At 41.5% G+C, this 18142-nt stretch overlaps 2 protein-coding genes across 4 annotated transcripts; one reads left to right on the top strand and one right to left on the bottom strand.

Annotated features, from left to right (window-relative positions):
- Positions 1–204: 204 nt before the first annotated feature.
- DUS2 (dihydrouridine synthase 2) lies at positions 205–15415 on the bottom strand. 3 transcript variants are annotated; one of them, XM_066194331.1, is made up of 15 exons: positions 14872–15124; positions 13944–13989; positions 13155–13246; positions 12160–12203; positions 11423–11483; positions 10140–10187; positions 9473–9538; positions 7769–7839; positions 7301–7387; positions 7027–7195; positions 6119–6240; positions 3571–3714; positions 2346–2433; positions 2110–2183; positions 205–886 (listed from the first exon to the last, which is right to left on the bottom strand). In XM_066194331.1, exons 1-15 carry the CDS (start codon positions 15049–15051, stop codon positions 649–651), a joined length of 1530 nt encoding a protein of 509 aa, XP_066050428.1. In that variant the 5' UTR covers positions 15052–15124; the 3' UTR covers positions 205–648. The 3 variants fall into 3 exon arrangements, with proteins under 3 accessions (XP_066050428.1, XP_066050426.1, XP_066050427.1); XM_066194329.1 differs by lacking the exons at positions 9473–9538; positions 10140–10187 and adding an exon at positions 15330–15415 and having other exon boundaries at positions 14872–15011; XM_066194330.1 differs by lacking the exons at positions 9473–9538; positions 10140–10187 and adding an exon at positions 15145–15224 and having other exon boundaries at positions 14872–15011.
- On the top strand, positions 15040–17827 carry DDX28 (DEAD-box helicase 28). The gene is given in 2 exon segments (XM_066194328.1): positions 15040–15072; positions 15075–17827. Coding segments are annotated over 2 exon segments (2025 nt in total). The 3' UTR covers positions 17067–17827.
- Positions 17828–18142: the final 315 nt, after the last annotated feature.

Below are 18142 nucleotides of genomic sequence, written 5' to 3'. Positions count from 1 at the left end.
GGAAAGACACAATTGTTATCACCTAAGACCAGGAAAGGAGGTTTAATTCTACTGTCATAATTCTGAAGGGTAAAACGTAGTAGAAATTATCACAGAACATTATTTTAATGCTTGTCTTCCAATCGTTAAGTCCTTCTCTCTGCAAGAAACCTTTTTCTTGATACATGAGGGGTGTAAACAAAGCTTGCAAAACATGCATAAAACTCAGTTGGCACAACCATGTCTACTCTGCTTTTATTTTCCTACATTGATTTTTCTGATTAACTACACAGCTCCAGTACAGAGTTCCATTCCTCTGCTTGTGGATGATGTATTAATACATCTCTTACCAGCACACTGTAGACTTATTAAAAATAAAAAAAAACAAGTAATGAAACCAATGACAAAATTCCTTTGAAAATACCTGATATTTTAAAAAAGTTTATTATTGGGATTAACTTCTCCATGTTCTTTAAAATCAAGTTCCTAATTACCATCTGAAAGGCACCATAGGGACAGTGAGTGATGAACAGTAAACATCTCAGTGGCATTTTTCACAACTGGGAAATTTATCTGTCTCTGAGAGAATCCAAATGAAATGTGAACAGCAAGATATACAAACAGGAACTCATTTGTAGCTGCACAGGCATGGAACCTCTGACTTCCACGCTATCGTGGCATCTTCGGCACATTCATGTCAGAAGTTTCTTCAATAAAATTTGCTTTTTTATGGGAAGGTTCAGCAAGATCCTCTCCATGGTCTCTGCTAATCAAGCACTCCTGGTCTCCCCTCTTGCGTTTGTTAATCAGGTGATTTTCTCCCTCACAGAGCTTCCCCTCTGGGACACCCAATGTTCTCAGACAGACAATAGCTGCAGCCTGTTCTGCCAGTTTCTTGGACTTGTCCCTGAAGAGCAAGCACACAGAGCACAGGTAAAAGTAGAAACTGAGGTCTCTGCACTGCCAAGAGACAATTTCCTGTCTCTGATGCAACATCATGAAACGAACAGCATTTGTAGCCATCTCACAGCAAAGGAACAAAACAGGTCAGTTCCAGAAACTATTTCAATCTTGCTAGGTGTCAGGTGTTGATGCATCACTACTGATGCAATATTCCTAGAAAATCTGTAGGCATCAGCTCTTGTCTCTCAAACTCCATTTCAAAGGTAGCCACACACAGTCAATGTGTGTTTGGCCCACACAATCCTCAGACAGGTAGCTTTTACAAATCTGATCACTAAACAAAACTGAGTTATGAAGGATCACTTTTCTTGAAAGAGGCTCAGGCATAAGTATACTCCCTGGCAGATGTGCAAGTTCATTGATGCTGACAAAAGCAGGAACTGTTCCATAATAATAAAAACTCTGTCATTTCTGAGAAAGACTGCACATCACACATTTGTGGAAGTCAGTATTTGAAAACATTTTCTTCTCAAAATTTCGTATCAGCCATGCATAACTTCCTAAAGTCTCTGAAGTGGAAGGCTGCAAAGCAGTTGTGTGCACTTGTCCTGTTGAAAATGTTCAATGCTAGCTGTAGCTTTGCAGTTAAATCAAGATCACCTTAGGTGCAAATGCCTCAAGTCAACTCCGGCATTAATAGATGATTGTATAAAATACCATCATGAAACTTTAGAGCAGCCCTGGGTGTAGCTGCTAATTAACTGCGATCTCTAAGAACTCAGTGTACTGTCCTCTGCTTCATTGGATATAGACACTTAGTCCTGACTTCTTACTGGGAATGGATCTGCTGTAGCGGCTGAAGACAGAAGCTACTCCAACATTCCCCTCTGCCCCTCTTGGCTTCTTTCTGAACTCATCACATGGGGCACCTATTTGGAACTGGGTCACCTATTTGCTCCCCCTCTAATACAACTTGCGGACTAACACAAAGTGAATTAAAATCTGTAACCGTTTACTAGATTATGCCAGTGCTTATTTCCTCTTGTCACATGCAATTCTCAGAAGTTTCTAATCCTTCCTCCCTCCTAGAGGTAGCTTTAGGAGGTAGCTTTTAGTTGATCTTTATCAAAGTCAACTGGAATAAACTGGAATACCCCTTTAATGCAAGTTTTTAAGCAACATTTCAGAAAGAAAAACCCAGCTGAAAACCCATTAAGGATGGCTTACCACAGAGTTGATCGGTATTTTTGCTCAGCTACTGTCACTACTGAACAGAATAATCTATCCAGTGGTCTTTGAACCTGTGCAAGAAAAGAATTAAAAGGAAAGGGGCTGTCAAAAACCAGTCATGTAATTTACAGAAGAAACATCATCATCATCAACACTCCTTCATAGATATAAAGACAAGAATAACAAGTAACAAGACAGTGGAAGAGGTTTGAAAGGGTTTTTCATTGACTCACAGTTTCATAAACAGGCTGAGGATGCTTCTCTTTCCTACACCATTCCAGAAGATACATTTTTGGAGTGATCTGTGGTGGATATTCTCGCCTAAACAGAAAAGTTTCTGGTCAACAACTGTGCACAAAGTTCTGTTTTAAAACACCGTACTGCTTATTGTATTGCTTCTACCAGTTATTTAAGGTTTAATTTTACAGCTCAAATTATGAAAAAGATGCTTCTCCCTCATTAGATAACTCAAGTAATAGATGTGGCAAAACATCCAAAATAAAATCTGAAGTTTTCTATTAATTCTTCCCAAACATTTACATCCAGCAGTAATACAGCTAGAGAAAAGATACAAGAAAGGAGATTCTAACTAAATATGTGACACAGAAGAGAGATACAGTTTGGTACTGCTTATAAGCACCAATTAAACATTAGTAGAAGAAAGGAGAGGTTGCTTCTGTTTTGAAGCAGTAATCAAATGAAAAAAGAGCAGGAAATGTAGGGATTTATTCAGTTACTGACACACAATTACAGCCCCTCGCACATGGCAGAACAAAAAACTATTGTAAAATCTGTATTCAGTTCTCAAGGAGTCAGGTAATATATCCTCTAATATTAAAGCATTATGACTGGATTTGTGGAGCATTTTACATATCACACTCTTTTTGAGCTGTTTAATAGGCCTATTAGCAAAACCAGCAAACACGAGTTTAACTTTGAAAGTAACAGCAATTCTATAGGCTTCACAGATTATAATGAAAAATTACATAAAATAGAATTCAACTCCATGAATTAATTTTTTGAGCAGAACGCATTTAGAAGACTTCAGATGAGCATGCTTCTGTTTGAAGTGTATTAAGAAATTTGTTCAGGACTTCTTATGGAAAAATTATTATGTTTCAGTCAAGTTTCACTAAAAATAACTGAACTCTACATTTTTGTAATACACTTTTCTACATTTTTTTTTTTGCCTTTAGAGCACTCAGCACTTTTGATAAGTTAACTGAGAGAATTAAGCAGTCTCAGGAAGCCTGGAACTAAAGGAACATCCTACAACATCCAAATGGCACAGGAAGAGTGGTGATCACACAATGATGTTCACTTACTCCTTTGTAGGAATTCCCTCAGTAAGTGCTGTTCTGCAAATCAACATTTTCAGAAAAACTGTTAAGACACTGTCAACCTCACAGTTATTATTCAGAGATGCAAAAGAGTGAAAAACTTGATTTGCATGCTTACTTGTCAAATCTAACAGCCATTTTTATTACATCTGGATCTTCCATTTGGTCATCTTCATCTTGCATCTTGGTTTCTAGGGATGTTTTCTTTGCTTCAAAAATAGCTGTGGCTTCTTCATAGAAGTCACCCATTTCAAATACTTCACTATTCAAACAAACAGAATATTCCTTTATATTAGAGATCAGTTTATATATTTTTCAGTCAGTTGTGTTTATAGTATATGTTAAGAGTACAGAGAATGAAGTGGAAGTGGCTATATCCTGCACGGTGACATTACACTGTTTCTCTTCCAATTCTTACCAGACATTGTTGAGCTACAAGTAGAAAAAGAATGTTCTGATTTCCAGCACTACATATGCAATTTGTAGCCTGGAAGTGGAGGCAGAATCAGTCAGAAATACAGGTCCTGAAATGTTCAAGTTATTAGCTCATTTAATAACTTGCAGTTGGATGAATCAGCAAACAAACATCTCAGAGTGACTCCTGGTGCATCAGCTCCACAAGGGCAATAGGAGCAAAAAATAGGAAAAAGTTTCTTCTTCTAATTATAGGGAATTGAAATACTGTATGCAATAAATACTACAGCATCCAAACCCCTCAAAAATCTCAGATTTTTTGACTTCAGGGTATTATTCACAAGCCCAAATAAAGAGAAGGAGCAACCAGGATTTTAGTCAAAGGCAAAAGCCTCAAACCCTTTTAAATTTCAAATTCATGGCAGGCTGGATCTACTTTGAAGAACTGAGACTATTGATTTTCTGCAGATGATAATGGCAATAAAACCTGCAGCATAAAAGAAACTTTTACTTTCTATTATGAGGATGCTGGTTGATATGGGGCTGTTCAATGACAAAATGAATTCTGCCCATGAAGCCATCTCCGATGCTCCAAGCAAAAAAGCAATGAAGCTGAACAATACTGACTTATGCTTCTAAGGGAAGGCAATTTATTACATTTACATGCTACGTAAATGTTCTGTGGGAAGAGCAGCAGGCTGTTCTCTTGCATTCAGGACTGAGGTTAAAGCTCAAATGGCTGTAACCCATCCTCACCACCAGGAGACAGCAGAATTATGTATTATTATTGTCTGAAGATAAACTGGTGCATTTTAAAAAGCTGAATGTTCCTCAGTTACCTGGACATGAAACAGGTTGTTCAGAACAGGGGTTAAAAGACTAAGTTTGCTGGCAAAAAGCAGTTTCATGAATTTTCAAATGGCTCCCTCTGTCCCCCTCTCCTGCACACACATTGCTTTAGCCCATTTCGAAGTTGGTTTTGCATCACATGTACAAAAACTGAGAGAGTTTGGTTTTGGAAGCCCCTAAAAGAATTACTAGGCAGAGCACATAAACCCCATAGTTTTGGATCTCTATCCAGTGTTTATGTGTATGAACTGTGACGTCTCTAATAAACTGTGTAAAACTCTTACTTTACAGTATTTATTTTACATACTATGTATTGCTATCCATGCACCAGAAAACACCAGAAGAACCCTTTGGGCTAAGACTTTACTGAAGTTGCAGAAGATTTGAGTTCCAATCTATACTATATCTTTCTTCCTAAAATCAAAATCTATAATCAAAATAGATAGTCTGTTAGCATACTAAAAAGTGTTAAATTCTTTAAGTTGCCAAAGTGAAAGGTGACTTGCAAAGTTTAAACGTTGTTCATGGATTCCACTGCTCCTTTTAGAATAATGAAGTCTAGCTCCCTTTATATACGCAATACAAGTTCCCTTCATTGTACTGTAATATAAAAATCATGGACAGAATTATTTATAGAAAGCCAAAATTGGTAGAAGTCAATAAAATGGCAAAAGGATTGCAGGCATTTCCATCCATTTTGAACATGAACATAATGCTAATTAGGGTTTGCTAGAAACCAATAAATTCTTTTTCAAAATATTTTAAGCTTTCAACATTTCCATTTTCATACACATTAGATATCAAACAGTTTCAGACTGTTCATTTTATAAAAAACAGGGAGACTCTTTCCCTCCCTTCCATCAGAAGGATAATTATAAAACACAACATGGATATGATCATCACATGCAAGCTCAGAGCTCTATTTTGTTCAGTTTGGGATGTGCCCAAACCTGAATCCCCCTAATTCTGTGCAAATTCTTTATTCACCTGCCTTAAAACAAGTATGTTATAAATATTCCAGAAACATTAAAATCCCCACATGCAAGAGGGAAAGCTAAATCAAGTAAATATCCTTGGAAGAACACAAGTTCCACAAAATTTCAGACAAGCTGAAATTTTTCTTAATCACTTAATGCAAGTACTGGATAAATGCCTGTCACTCAGTGAAGCACCACTCAAATTAGTGTGCTAAATATAGAGAGTTTTAGGGTTAACGATTTAACATCTGAGTATGAAGGAAACCTGGAAAAGTTTACTCTGTTATTTCACATCTCTCATCTGGATTTTTTTGGGTTATTTTTGGTTTTTGCAACTTCTCCTGACAGAAATGCCAGGCAATGCTAGACAGAGAAGTGGTGTGCAAGTTTGACAGAGTACAACTCGCTTTCTGAAATCCTGCTTACCAGATCTCCTGTGTGGTCTGCGCAGCGTGCAGCTTCTTACCCTGAGTAGTTTCCAGCTGTTCTCTTAACATCTGACACAAGCAGTATTTAGTGTTGGTGTAGTGATTGTCATATCTCACTGCCTGATGGAAAGAGACGAAGCATTTAAAAACACACCAACCAAATTTATCTTCTGTACTGCACATGGTCTCTTGATGACTTTCACAATCATTTTTGGAAGGCAAACCACAGTGTAGTCTTCTCAGTAACATATTCAACGCTACCCATGAATGTGACTATAATCTGATTATTTTGGTATGACTTCACCAACTAAAGTTCAACTGACTCACATACTTCTGAAAAAAGAGTTGGCCTGTTTACATCATTGACTAGCAATGCACTGATATTCTAGTAAGTAACTGGTTAATAGCAAGCTCAAATTTAAAAAAAAAAAAGAATTTGAATTGATGACATGATCAAACTTACGGATTTCTGACTAATTTTCTATTACAACATTAAAAATTTGTCTTTTGAATAATGGATAAAACTTTATATGTTAGATGACTTGGCTAATAGAGCTACAGTTCTACAAAACAGCATTACTTTATTGGCAACTTCAAAAGAGTTGGACTACATATTTTTCAATTTCTTGACATTTTTGACAGCCTGGTAAGTTTAATAAATGTTCCCAAGAAACCAGGGCTAAAAAGCATGTTTTCTGAATACAGATTTCTGCGCTTTTTTTTTTCTTGAAAAAAATCAAGCAGAGGAAGCAGAGGTTGATTGCAGGACTCATGTCACATGCGTTACATTAAAATACCCCCAGAACCAAGTCTTTGAAATGGAGAGGAGTTAAGATACTGCAGTGAGATTTGGATTAATAATTCTAAACAATGTTAATTACAAGTAAATTGTTAAAAAACCCATACATATTTGATGTAATCTTGCATGACATCCTTCAAGGGGCAAAACCCCTCTTTTCTGAAGATAGAGGGGTTCCACATGGCAGCACGAGCAACCATGACCGATGAGGCAGCTGTTGCTTTCTGGAAGGTCTCAATGTCTGCATATTCTTTGATGAAGTCATGAGATCCTCCACTAAAAATTAAGAACACTAATATAATTAATCATGGCTCTTTTTCCTGCACTTGGAAATCTTAAGTACAGGCATCTGACCATAATGAGCTAATTAGTCCAACTTACTTTGCTATTACTGGAATGGAGACGGCTTCAGATATGGCCTTGATCACATCACAGTGGACAGGGTGCTGAGGCCTCTCCTCCTTCTTCCTTTCCAACAAAAAAAAAAAGACAAGACCAAAGGTTTCCTGTGGAATTTATAGATCTCTAAACCACAGCAGACATGACACAAGGATTATTTGGATATGCTTTTTCAGCTTATTTATTTTATGTCTTTGATTTTTTGGATAAGAAGTATGCAAGATAATTTTAGTTTTATTTGGTCTTTGAGGAAAAATACGTAGGAAAAGAGCAGCAAGCAGTTCAATTCCCTAACTACTGACTTGATTTCCCACAACACCAATTCAGTCAACAGCTGAAGTCAGAACCACATATTACATTTAGAGTATACTCACATCAGCCATATCATACTGTGCTACAGTTATCAACAAACTAATGAATCTAAGTCTTTCTTGCCTAAATTCAATTTACCTTCCATGAACTGCAATGGCAGCAATGCCAGTTTTCTCTATTCTCTTCACCAGATTCACAGTATCCTCAACCTGAGGGATAAGACAGACTGACGTGATTTTAATTCAAAGCAAAAGGAATAACTATCATGTGACCATTGTACAAACAAATGCTGCAAGTCTTTTATCAAGAGGGATGCGATTCCTGTCTTTCAGCAGTAACACAACATGTACAACCATTTAATATATACTTCAGTTAAAGAACAACATGCTATGGAAAAAATAAAAACCCATTTTCAATGCTTCCTTGAACCTATAGATTACAAACTTTCTCAAACCAGATGGCATAATACTCTGTAGAAGGAGAGCATTTTCCAACAGGTTTTCAGACTGTCAATTGAAAATGATTGGAACATTTCATTAGCAAGTCCTCTCTAATGACTACTTTGTAAACTGTAATTAAAATGCTTTTCAGTAAGAGGATGTCTTCTGAAATCAACCTGACATGCAATCACACAACTACAAATATTCCTCTCAGATGTCTTTAAAAATGTTAACCAGCATCTAAAAAATTCTAAGGATATTCATACATGCCCAGTAAATCAAAAAGCCAAGTATATCTTCAAAGAGGTAAAATGCTCTTAATAAGCAGAAATAAAATTGACACACTGCTGCATTAGCCTGTCTTACGCATCTCTAGGGAAAGGGAGAATGAAGAAAAGGTAAGGCGAATTTTCCTTTCAAAAGCTGGAGGAGTATCTGTGGCTCATCCCAAACAGATCAGATTCAGTCTTTAGAAACTGCAACATGTCCCAGCTGGCAGGGATGCAGAGCCAGAAGCTCCCTTGCTTTTCTGATGGATGACATTATGCAAAACCAGCTTGGAACAAAAAGGAAGAGGCTCTAGGATAAAGGCGCCAGATCACTGATTTAATACTTCAGAACCAAAATGATCTTAGATTGGGTTACTGATTCTTTCCACACAAGCTTTGTTTATCCCAACACATAAATGACTTCTGAACAAAGCTGGCTCAGGTACAGTTCATCCATCTACTGAAATACCTATTTAGGTCATATGCAATCACAGTATCTAGGCAGGTAATTAAATATCCAATTGCAAAATAATCAGTCTTTAAAAAAAGAAGGCCCATCATCTCTTGGAGGTTTAAAAATATGTAGAGAATTCATCTGCAAAAAAAGAAAAAGGCAGTAAGGAAGCTACATCAGCTGTAAAAAAAAGTCTGGAAAAAGATCTTGAAAAAGACAGACCCTGTAACTTCATTGGCTGTTCTAACTGCAAGAACAGGGAAACAGTATGGAAGAAGAATTAGTCCGAAAGAACAGAAAACAATCATCTATTGGCTACCCCATGTGAAAAACAGGAATTAACAGCATCTACTGGCTGCTTGAGGGGTTCTCAAGGGTGCTCCTACACCCTTTTGTACCTCTATGACATAAAAATGACTTAGTTGTGAAATTTAGAGGATAAAAGCCTCTGTGCCCTTGCACATCATGGATTCTGACAAGCCCACACTCAGTCTCTGTGCACCTGCAGGTCAGATAACCATTTAGGTGGGACAGCATCCTAAGTAGAAATTGTAATTCCAAGTGCTATTTCACAGCAACAGGCGTACAGTGAAACATACTAGAACAACATATATTCTAACTGACAGGAAATTAGAGAAATAACAGCTGAACACCTCAGCACAATGATTTGTGTTCTTACTGAGGGCAAAATGCGGATTTTGCAGGTTACTGGTTTACAAATTCCTTTAACAAGGGTGGTCAATATCTGGAAAAAAAAAAAAAAAGAAGACAAAAACCTGATCACAACAGTGGCATTACTAAAACTCCTCCTTTCTCTCTTGAAAATAAGTTAGAATAATGTAACACTGTACTCTATTCCTCTGTAAGGATCTTACATACTAGACAGACATTCACAATCTGTAACTGAACATATAATTTTATACAGTAGATACACAAGCCTACTTCTCGTCTAAGACATTTTTACTTCCACTTCTTTGTTGATTTCAACTGGATTTTTAGAAAGCAATTAACTGCTGCTGGAGTTTCAACACTGCTTTTAATATGATGTGACCAGTGAACTCTGATAATTTCAAATTACACGCATGGACACATAAAACTCACAAATACTGCACCACACTGGAAGTTTTCAAACTGAAAAAAATAAGGTAGCAATTTTATAGTCCAGATAATGACAAGGAGAACTAAACCAGGAATATTTATCTATAACATTAACTCCAGAGTCCTAAACTGAGTATTCCACTCTAGTGATCACAAATTCGTTGTCTGTGCAACTCATTCCTGCTGCCAGCAGAGCACAGTGCACAATTCTTTCCAAGGCAGCTCCAAGCCCACCAGGTGATACTTACAGACTCTATTTTGTCAGGATCAGACAGCAGTGCTGCTCCCATACCTCCCTGGGAAAACAGACAGAAGCTATTACCCACTAGGCAAACATATTTTTTCAACTCAATTGTTTTGCCTAATAGCAGGCCACAACAAAAGCACAATGTTATATTAAGGAAAAAATGGCAAAATTTAAAATATGAGAGCATTAGTGAACACCTTGGTGCAACATTTCCTAGACCTGTGTTGGAATAATTAAGCAGTAATTCAGGGCATCAACTTGTTCTCATCACTTCAGGGAGCAGACAGGATTTCAAAAGCTATTTTTAGCAAATATAATCATCTATTTCCCCCTCATTAAGTGACAGCCGAACAGATTCATTGCTTTAACATTACACACTACAGTTGACAGGTCTTTAAGTCAGAACTTTCTGTCTACACATTTCAAAAAACAGACTAAGACAAATTAAGTACCTTTATTGAACAGAAATAATGAACAATTGACATAATTATGGACAATTTAATATTTTAGCTGATCTTCCCACCCTGTTTTATCTGCATACACACATGCAGAGGCCAACAACTTTTTTGTACCCAGAAGTATTGTTGGAGAAGAACCATCCATCAGCAGTTGAACTTCTGATCTTTCACCCTAGTGTAAGATGGATATTTTGGTGTTTTGTTCTTAATTATAGTTCTGTGGAGCATTTATATCAAAATGGAGTGCCATGGTCTAATTTACTGATCCTTTATCTCTACACCAAGTGGTTTAACAGTCCCAACAACCAGTTTGAATGCTCTGTTCTAGTCATTGATACAGGACTAATTTAGAACTGCATGTGCTTTATTACAAAGCCCCCCCTCCCAAAACCCCAGGTTTTAACTGATCCATTGTCCTCCCATTTAAAACTGACAAATAATCGAATTCAGTGTTACTAAGTTGTGGTTGGTTTTTGCCATCTATTTGCTCAGATGACAAATTGTGATTGCAATTTTTATTAAGGCTAGGCAGAACTTATTTCACTCACCCAACAAATTAATGATGTCAGAAAAATATTAAAAAACCCTAAACAAATCACTTAATTTTATCTAGCCTTTAAGAATTTAATTTTCTAACAGCCTATCTTATTTTACTGTATTAGGGCCATGACACCTTCTAGAGTGTTCTGTTTACTACAAAAAACTAAATTTAATTTTTTCTGAACCAAAATTTTACTGCTTGAATTTGAAAACCAGACCACGTATTCCACACTCCATAGCTCCAAGACAGAAAAGGTTCATTCAGGAGTAATCAAAATCCACTTGCCTTAGTAGAATATTCTTTTGGGCATCCCATGTTGATATCAATACCAGCCACATCACTCTCTCTGAAAGAGAAGGAAAAAATAAAATATTTTCAGCATATTAGAACAAGAATCAAGAAATAGATATCTTTCCGTGTAATTTGTTCCATCATCATTAAGGCTTAAATGAGAAGTTAAGGTAAAGTTTATTTGAATTTTTAGCTACTCACTTAGTTAAATATATAAACCTTAATGATGGTCTGAAGATCAGATTGTCCACAGGTTTCAGTAACCAGTGCTGTGCAGAAGCTGCAAATACTCATCTTAAATAACTTTTATATACTTAATCCGATATAAAGTATATCCACCACTAAACTCACCACTATCACTGCAGCAAATCCTATTGGAACTTCCATCTATTTAAACGGAGGTTTAAAACCACCTTTTTAAGGACCACCTTCATTTCTGCACAATACATTACTGGAGGCTTTAAACCACAAACAGTAAGGGACATTTTCAGGTATATTGGTCTTGCAGCTGGGCAATACCCGGGGAAATTCATACTGGAGAGATCAAGGTCACACTTGCACTAGCAAAAAGCCATCCCAGCACAGAATTTAAGCAGCTGCACTTCTCCTGGTTCTATCAAGAGCTAACTTTATGCCCTAAATAATAAAAAACTGTCTTCTACAGTAATTCCTCTGTACAATAAATCCCAGACAAACCCATGGGGGGAAGGGGATGAGAGAAGTTGACTTACACAAGCTTAGCTACTGCCAGGGCTCTTTCAGCATCTGCTGAACCCTGTTGGTAAAAGAAGAGGATTTACAATCATAAAATATAATCAAATTAATAAAAAAAACAAGGTGCTTACTTGCACATGTGTACAACCATATTTGTTCTGAGCACTTAGTACACACAGAGACCCATTCAGAGGCACACTGGATACTTCAAACATTTACCTACAGCATGTACTGGAGTCAGCCACTGGGTGATAAAAGGTGATATAAAAGAGGATCCAAAGAGGTCTGTCTGCCCTCTTCACCTACAGCAATATCAAATGTTCTTAGGCCCCAGCAATAGATACCTATTTTAATGTTCTTAAGAAGCTCCACTAATAACAATTCTACAGACTCTACAAGCAACCTATTTCAGGGCTACATTACCACAGAAAAAGGTCTTTTCTGTACCTGATGCAGTCCACTCATGCTTCTCTCTCGCTCCAAGCCTAACATCCATCTCTTGTCCTACAGAGAATGGTCTCTAAGAGCAAATTACTGTCTTCTCTTCAGCAGAGAGAATCTTTAATCCATCTGTGCCATGCTAATGCACAAATTAATCCTCTCTTATCTATACTAAACAATGCCACTTCTTTCAGTCTTTCCAGTGACACCGTTTACAGGACAGTGCAAAACTTCAATGTGCGATCAGACATCAGCACAATTTATTTTCCGCATCCAGAAGTTTGGAAATGTGTCTAAGATACCTGTTACAAAAACAAGCTGCTGGAGAGCACAGAGGTTATCTTAATCACCTCTTCAGAAAACAGCTGTAAGGACAGCTTACAATGTAGAATCTTGACTTGTACCAACAGCTCAGAAATCCCGCAACACATTTGGTGTGAAACTTTACTTGCCCCTGAAACACCAAGAAGTTGACAGTCTGCATCTGGAAGAGCTGTTTTAGACAGACATCAACATGTCACCAGCACTACCTCCTTTAACTAAGTTGTTAGAAGAGTATCTGGTTTCTTACCATTTGGAAGACAACATGCTCTCTCTCCCTTTCACAAGTTCTGAAAACAATTCTTTCATTAGGTGCAACAAAGTCCACTGTTTCAAGTACTTCTGTATGAAATGAGAAACAGATAAAACAGACAAAAATTCTATACAAATGTAAAAATTTTAAAAAGTCATATGACCATGTCATTTGTATGTAAATGAAATGCCATCAAAGTCATTTGATGTTCTTTGAAAAGTATCAAAGCCCAGTGATGACTCAGCCAGAATGAAGAGTACTATTTTTGAGAAGTGGCAAGAGGAGAGAGGAGATTTGTAGTGAACTTCCGCAGGGACACTACAAACAACTGTTTCTATGCCACTCAAACAGGGCCAGGTCTCAAAGATACCCTTTTAAGAACTTGCAGTGACAGTTATATTATTCCAAGTCCAGCCTATGGACTTAAAGTTAATAAATGAATGACCAACAGTGAGATCTTGTATGTGTTGCTTCCTTATTGCAGTAGACTAAAAGGTGTGTATATTATCATGTCACAAACAGCTAACATTCGAAAAGACTCATGATTGGAAACTGTCTCTACTGCAGTCCAAACAAACTGGAAGTTTGAAACTAGAGAGCAGCAGACAAGTCTAAGGTAGCACTTCAAAAGCTCACTCTAAGCCCCTAGACACAATTCAGTGAGATTATATGTACTGATACATCACTATAATTACTAGAAAAATGCTTCAGAGGAATAATTACCCTTTCTCTTAAAAGAGAAAAAAGACTTCTTACAGGTATTATCAAAAGAAATGCCATACTTACCATTTATAACCCTCTTACACTGCAGCATCTTTATGTCAATCAGCTCCTGAGTAGAAAGGATAAAAAATCTCAGTGAGTTGAATTGTTTCAGCCAGTCAGATCTAAGCAGTTGCCCATTTTATTAAATAATTATCTAGAGAGACCAACTTCTCTGAGCAACCTGTTCCAGTACCTCAGCACTCTCTGTTTAAAGAACTTTTTACTAGTACCTAATCTAAAACTCTCCTCTCTTTAGTTTATAGCTATTCCCCCTTGTCCTATCACTATCTGTCCTTGTAAAATGTTCCTTACCCTCTTTCTTAAAAGCCTCCTTTAACTAGTGGAAGGCCTCAACGAGGTCTCCTCAGAGCCTTCTCTTCTCCAGAGAGAACAATCCCAACTCTCTCGGCCTGTGTTTGTAGGAGAGGTGCTGCAGCAGTCTGATCATTACTGTGGCCTCCTCTGGACCCATTCCAACAGGTCCACATAGTTTAGTGCTAAAGACCCCAGACCGCAATTTCAGCCAGCTTTAAAAAAAGTGTTTAAGAAACAAGGAGAGCAATGCTATGACTGAAATACACGGATGCACAGCAGAACTAACCAGATGAGACATGAAGTCAGTCTTCAAAGTTCCTTCAAAGTTCTGACTCTACTGAAAAAAAAAAAAAAATACTACCCCCCGAACACAAGTAAAAGTACAACTTGAGGAAATTGTTATGGTGTTTTGTCCAAATTACTTGAAGTTACTGAACAGCCTTAAAATATGGATTTGCCATAACTTGAGAATGGCTCAGAGAAACGCCTCATGACATAAAGATTCTTCTTTCCTCATTTTTAATGGAAAACTATGTGTAAAAAGAACAAGTCATTCAATGAAAAAAGTCCATTTGCGCTTTCCTTAATAATAATGTTATCAGATAAAACCGCCTCATCTGTTCCTTCTCCATACCTCACAGTACACGATATCGGCACCATAGTCCAGAGCAAGCAGACGCATTGGCAGCGTTCCCACCCGCACCATCGGAGCCAGGATCTTCTTTCCTCTAAAGCACAGCGGTGTGTTCACCGTCATTCCCGTCGCTGTACCACCTGAAAGAGAGAGCCCAGGGGGACTGCCATGGAGCGTCATTTCCTACCCGCACGCACAGATGCGTCCTTTGCCGGGAAGGGGCGGTGGGTGCCCCGCCAGGTGTGACTGGGCTCGCCGGGGGACCGGGCTCACCCAGCCCGAGGGAGCCGGGGGACGCTCCCCGCCACACGGGTTCCGTTCCGAGCGAGGGGCCCCGCGCCGCCCCCGCCGGAGCCCCTCAGGGCCGCGCCCGCTCCCGCGGCGGCGGCGCGGGGAGGGCTCCCAGCCGGCAGCGGAAAAAGGCGAACGACGGGAGCGGCACCGCCCGCCGCACTCACCCGCCTCGCGTGGCTGTGCCGCGGCCCGGCGGGGCGGGGAGGGCCGGGGCCGGCGCCTCTTTCAGGCGTCATCGGGCAGCGCCGCCGCCCCACGTGGGGGCCGCGATGGCGCTGGGCCGGGCCGGGCCGGCGCTCGCCCTCCCGCTGCTGCTGCCGCGGCGGCCGGCGGGCAGCGGGGCGGCGGCGGCGGCGGGGGGCCAGCCCCCCGGGGCCGTGGTGCGCGTCCCCTGGGCCCTGCGGCAACGCCTGCAGCGGGGCGCGCAGCGCCGGCGGCGGGAGCAGGCGGCGGCGGCGGCGGCGCCGCGTCCCGGGAAGCTGCTGCTGCGGAGCCGGCGGCCGGAGCTGAGCCAGCCCCGCTGGCAGACGGTGGGGCGCTGGGAGCAGCCGCCGCTGGTGTCGGCGGGTTGGAAGCACCGGAAGGCGTACGGGGATTACTTCCAGCTGGAGCCCTCGCAGGAGGCGGCTCCCGCCCTGCAGGCGCCGCCGGCTGAGACGGGACAGGGCCCGACCTTCGCCGAGCTGGGGCTGCAGCCGGCGCTGCTGGCCGGCCTGGAGCGGCTCTCCATCGGCAGGCCCACGGCCGTGCAGCGCCTCGCCATCCCCGCGCTACGCCGCGGCCGCAGCGCGCTGTGCGCCGCCGAGACGGGCAGCGGGAAGACGCTGGCGTACCTGCTGCCGCTGCTGGAGCGCCTGCTCGGCCGTCCCGAGGCGCCGGCGGAGGCGGCGGGGCCGGCGGCGCCCCGCGGGCTGGTGGTGCTGCCGTCGCGGGAGCTGGCGGCGCAGGTGGGCGCGGTGGCGGCGGCGCTGTGCGCGCCCGCGGGGCTGGCGGTGCGCGGCCTGACGGGCGGCGGGGCCGCGGGCGGGCTGCGGAGGCAGCTGCGGGCGCCGCCGCCGGGCCCCGCCGTGCTGCTGGGCACCCCCGGCGCGCTGCGGGAGGCGCTGCGGCGGCGCTTTCTGGCCCTGGAGAGGCTGCGCTGGATGGTGCTGGACGAGGCGGACTCGCTGATGGACGAGTCCTTCGCGGAGCTGCTGGACGAGATCCTGGCACACGCGCCGCTGGCCGCCGGCGCTCCCGGACCGGCCGGTCCCGACGAGGGGAGGACGCAGGTGGTGGTGGTCGGAGCCACCTTCCCCGCGGGACTCACCGAGACGCTGGCGAAGTTCGTTGACGTGGACCGGTTTGTCAACCTCAGCACCCAGAGCCTGCACCGCTTGCCCCCTCACGTCCAGCAGAAGTTTGTCCGCCTCAAAGGCCGAGACAAGCTGCCCGAACTGCTGCAGCTGCTCAAGGAGCGCCCGTCATCTGGCGGGGCTGTTCTCATCTTCTGCAACAGTGCCAGCACTGTCAACTGGCTGGGCTATATCCTGGACGACCACAAAATCAAGCACCTGAGGCTGCAGGGGCAGATGTCGGCAGCTGCTAGAGCTGGCATCTTTGCCTCTTTCCAGAGGGGTGATGTGTCTGTCCTTGTCTGCACTGACCTTGCCTCGCGGGGGCTGGACACCAGCAGCGTGGAGCTGGTGGTCAACTATGACTTCCCAGACACCCTGCAGGACTACCTGCACCGTGCCGGGAGAGTTGGCCGCGTTGGGAGCAAGGCACCTGGAGCTGTGGTCAGTTTTGTCACCCATCGGTGGGATGTGGACCTGGTACGGAAAATAGAGACTGCAGCTCGGAAGAGGACGGGTCTGCCAGGAATGGACTCTATTAATAAACCTTCACCTAAAGGCGGTTGATTCAGGTTGCCAGGCATTCCCTGATAGGGGCTTACCTTGAGGTCATTCAGGCAGAGTGAATGAGCTGCTGTGTCTAAAGCAGATTGAAAGAATAGAGTTGAGTTTCAGAACCAGGTGATCAGGTTAACTTTGTGCATGGTTCTGGAAGCTGCGGTATTCATTTGCGCAGCCATCACAATGTGTGGCTTTCCCAAGGGAAACTAGTAAGTGAGTAACAGAATGCTTTTGGAGAATATTGAAGAATTACTTCATCAGTTGATTTGGTTTGCTTATTTTGAGACATAATTTAAATTCAAATCCAAATGAAAGTATGTCTGTATGATACACAGCTCTGTTGCATTTCATTACTGCCCACCACCATCAGCAAACATTTGTCATTAAAACTTAAAAATTGCTACTGTGGCAGGAGAAAAGACCTGACCAGTTACAGACAAAATGGACTAAAGGATAAATGATACTTGATTTTCTTGTGATGAAGCAGTTCATTCAGAGAATTCTAGACTGGGTACCTGTAAAGTATAGTGGGAATGAGAAGGCACAGTAATGCTTGAAGCTCTTTCAAGGCCTTAATTTGTTATTTTATGGTTACCTTTCACTGAGAAATGGGATCTTGCTCTTTCATGTTATATTAAATAAAAATTAAAAAGCCCTAAAGTGTTTCCTGCACATTTTTTTCTGCATACTCTAGTGATTTACCCAGTTTCTGAACTGACTGAAAAAACCAAAAAACCCCAACACACTGAAAGACATATTCTGTTAAATGAAAGAAGTGTGTTGACTCACAGGTTCTAGTGACTCTCATGTAACTGAGTGAATGTAGAATTTTTTTTAATGTTGTGCCTTTGTCCTATTTTGCGTCAAACCAAGAGAGTTGAAGTGAGGCTGAGGTTATTTCATATCTAGCTGCTAGTTTGTATCCATGGTAAATAATCACACAAATAAGCATTTTAGCTCTGATTTCTGTTGCAGTGATTTGCCACAACCCTTTCTTTTAGTGGCGGTTTTCCCATGCTATCCGCTTTAGGCTGTGCAATCACTCGGAATTGTAGAAATAGTAGATTTCTATATTATGGTGA

This window comes from Chamaea fasciata, unplaced genomic scaffold (assembly GCF_029207755.1).
Source record: "Chamaea fasciata isolate MVZ Bird 193981 ecotype frontalis unplaced genomic scaffold, bChaFas1.0.hap1 SCAF_12, whole genome shotgun sequence".
NCBI classification, from domain to species: Eukaryota; Metazoa; Chordata; class Aves; order Passeriformes; family Sylviidae; genus Chamaea; species Chamaea fasciata.
This window is presented reverse-complemented; position numbering and strand designations above follow the sequence as displayed.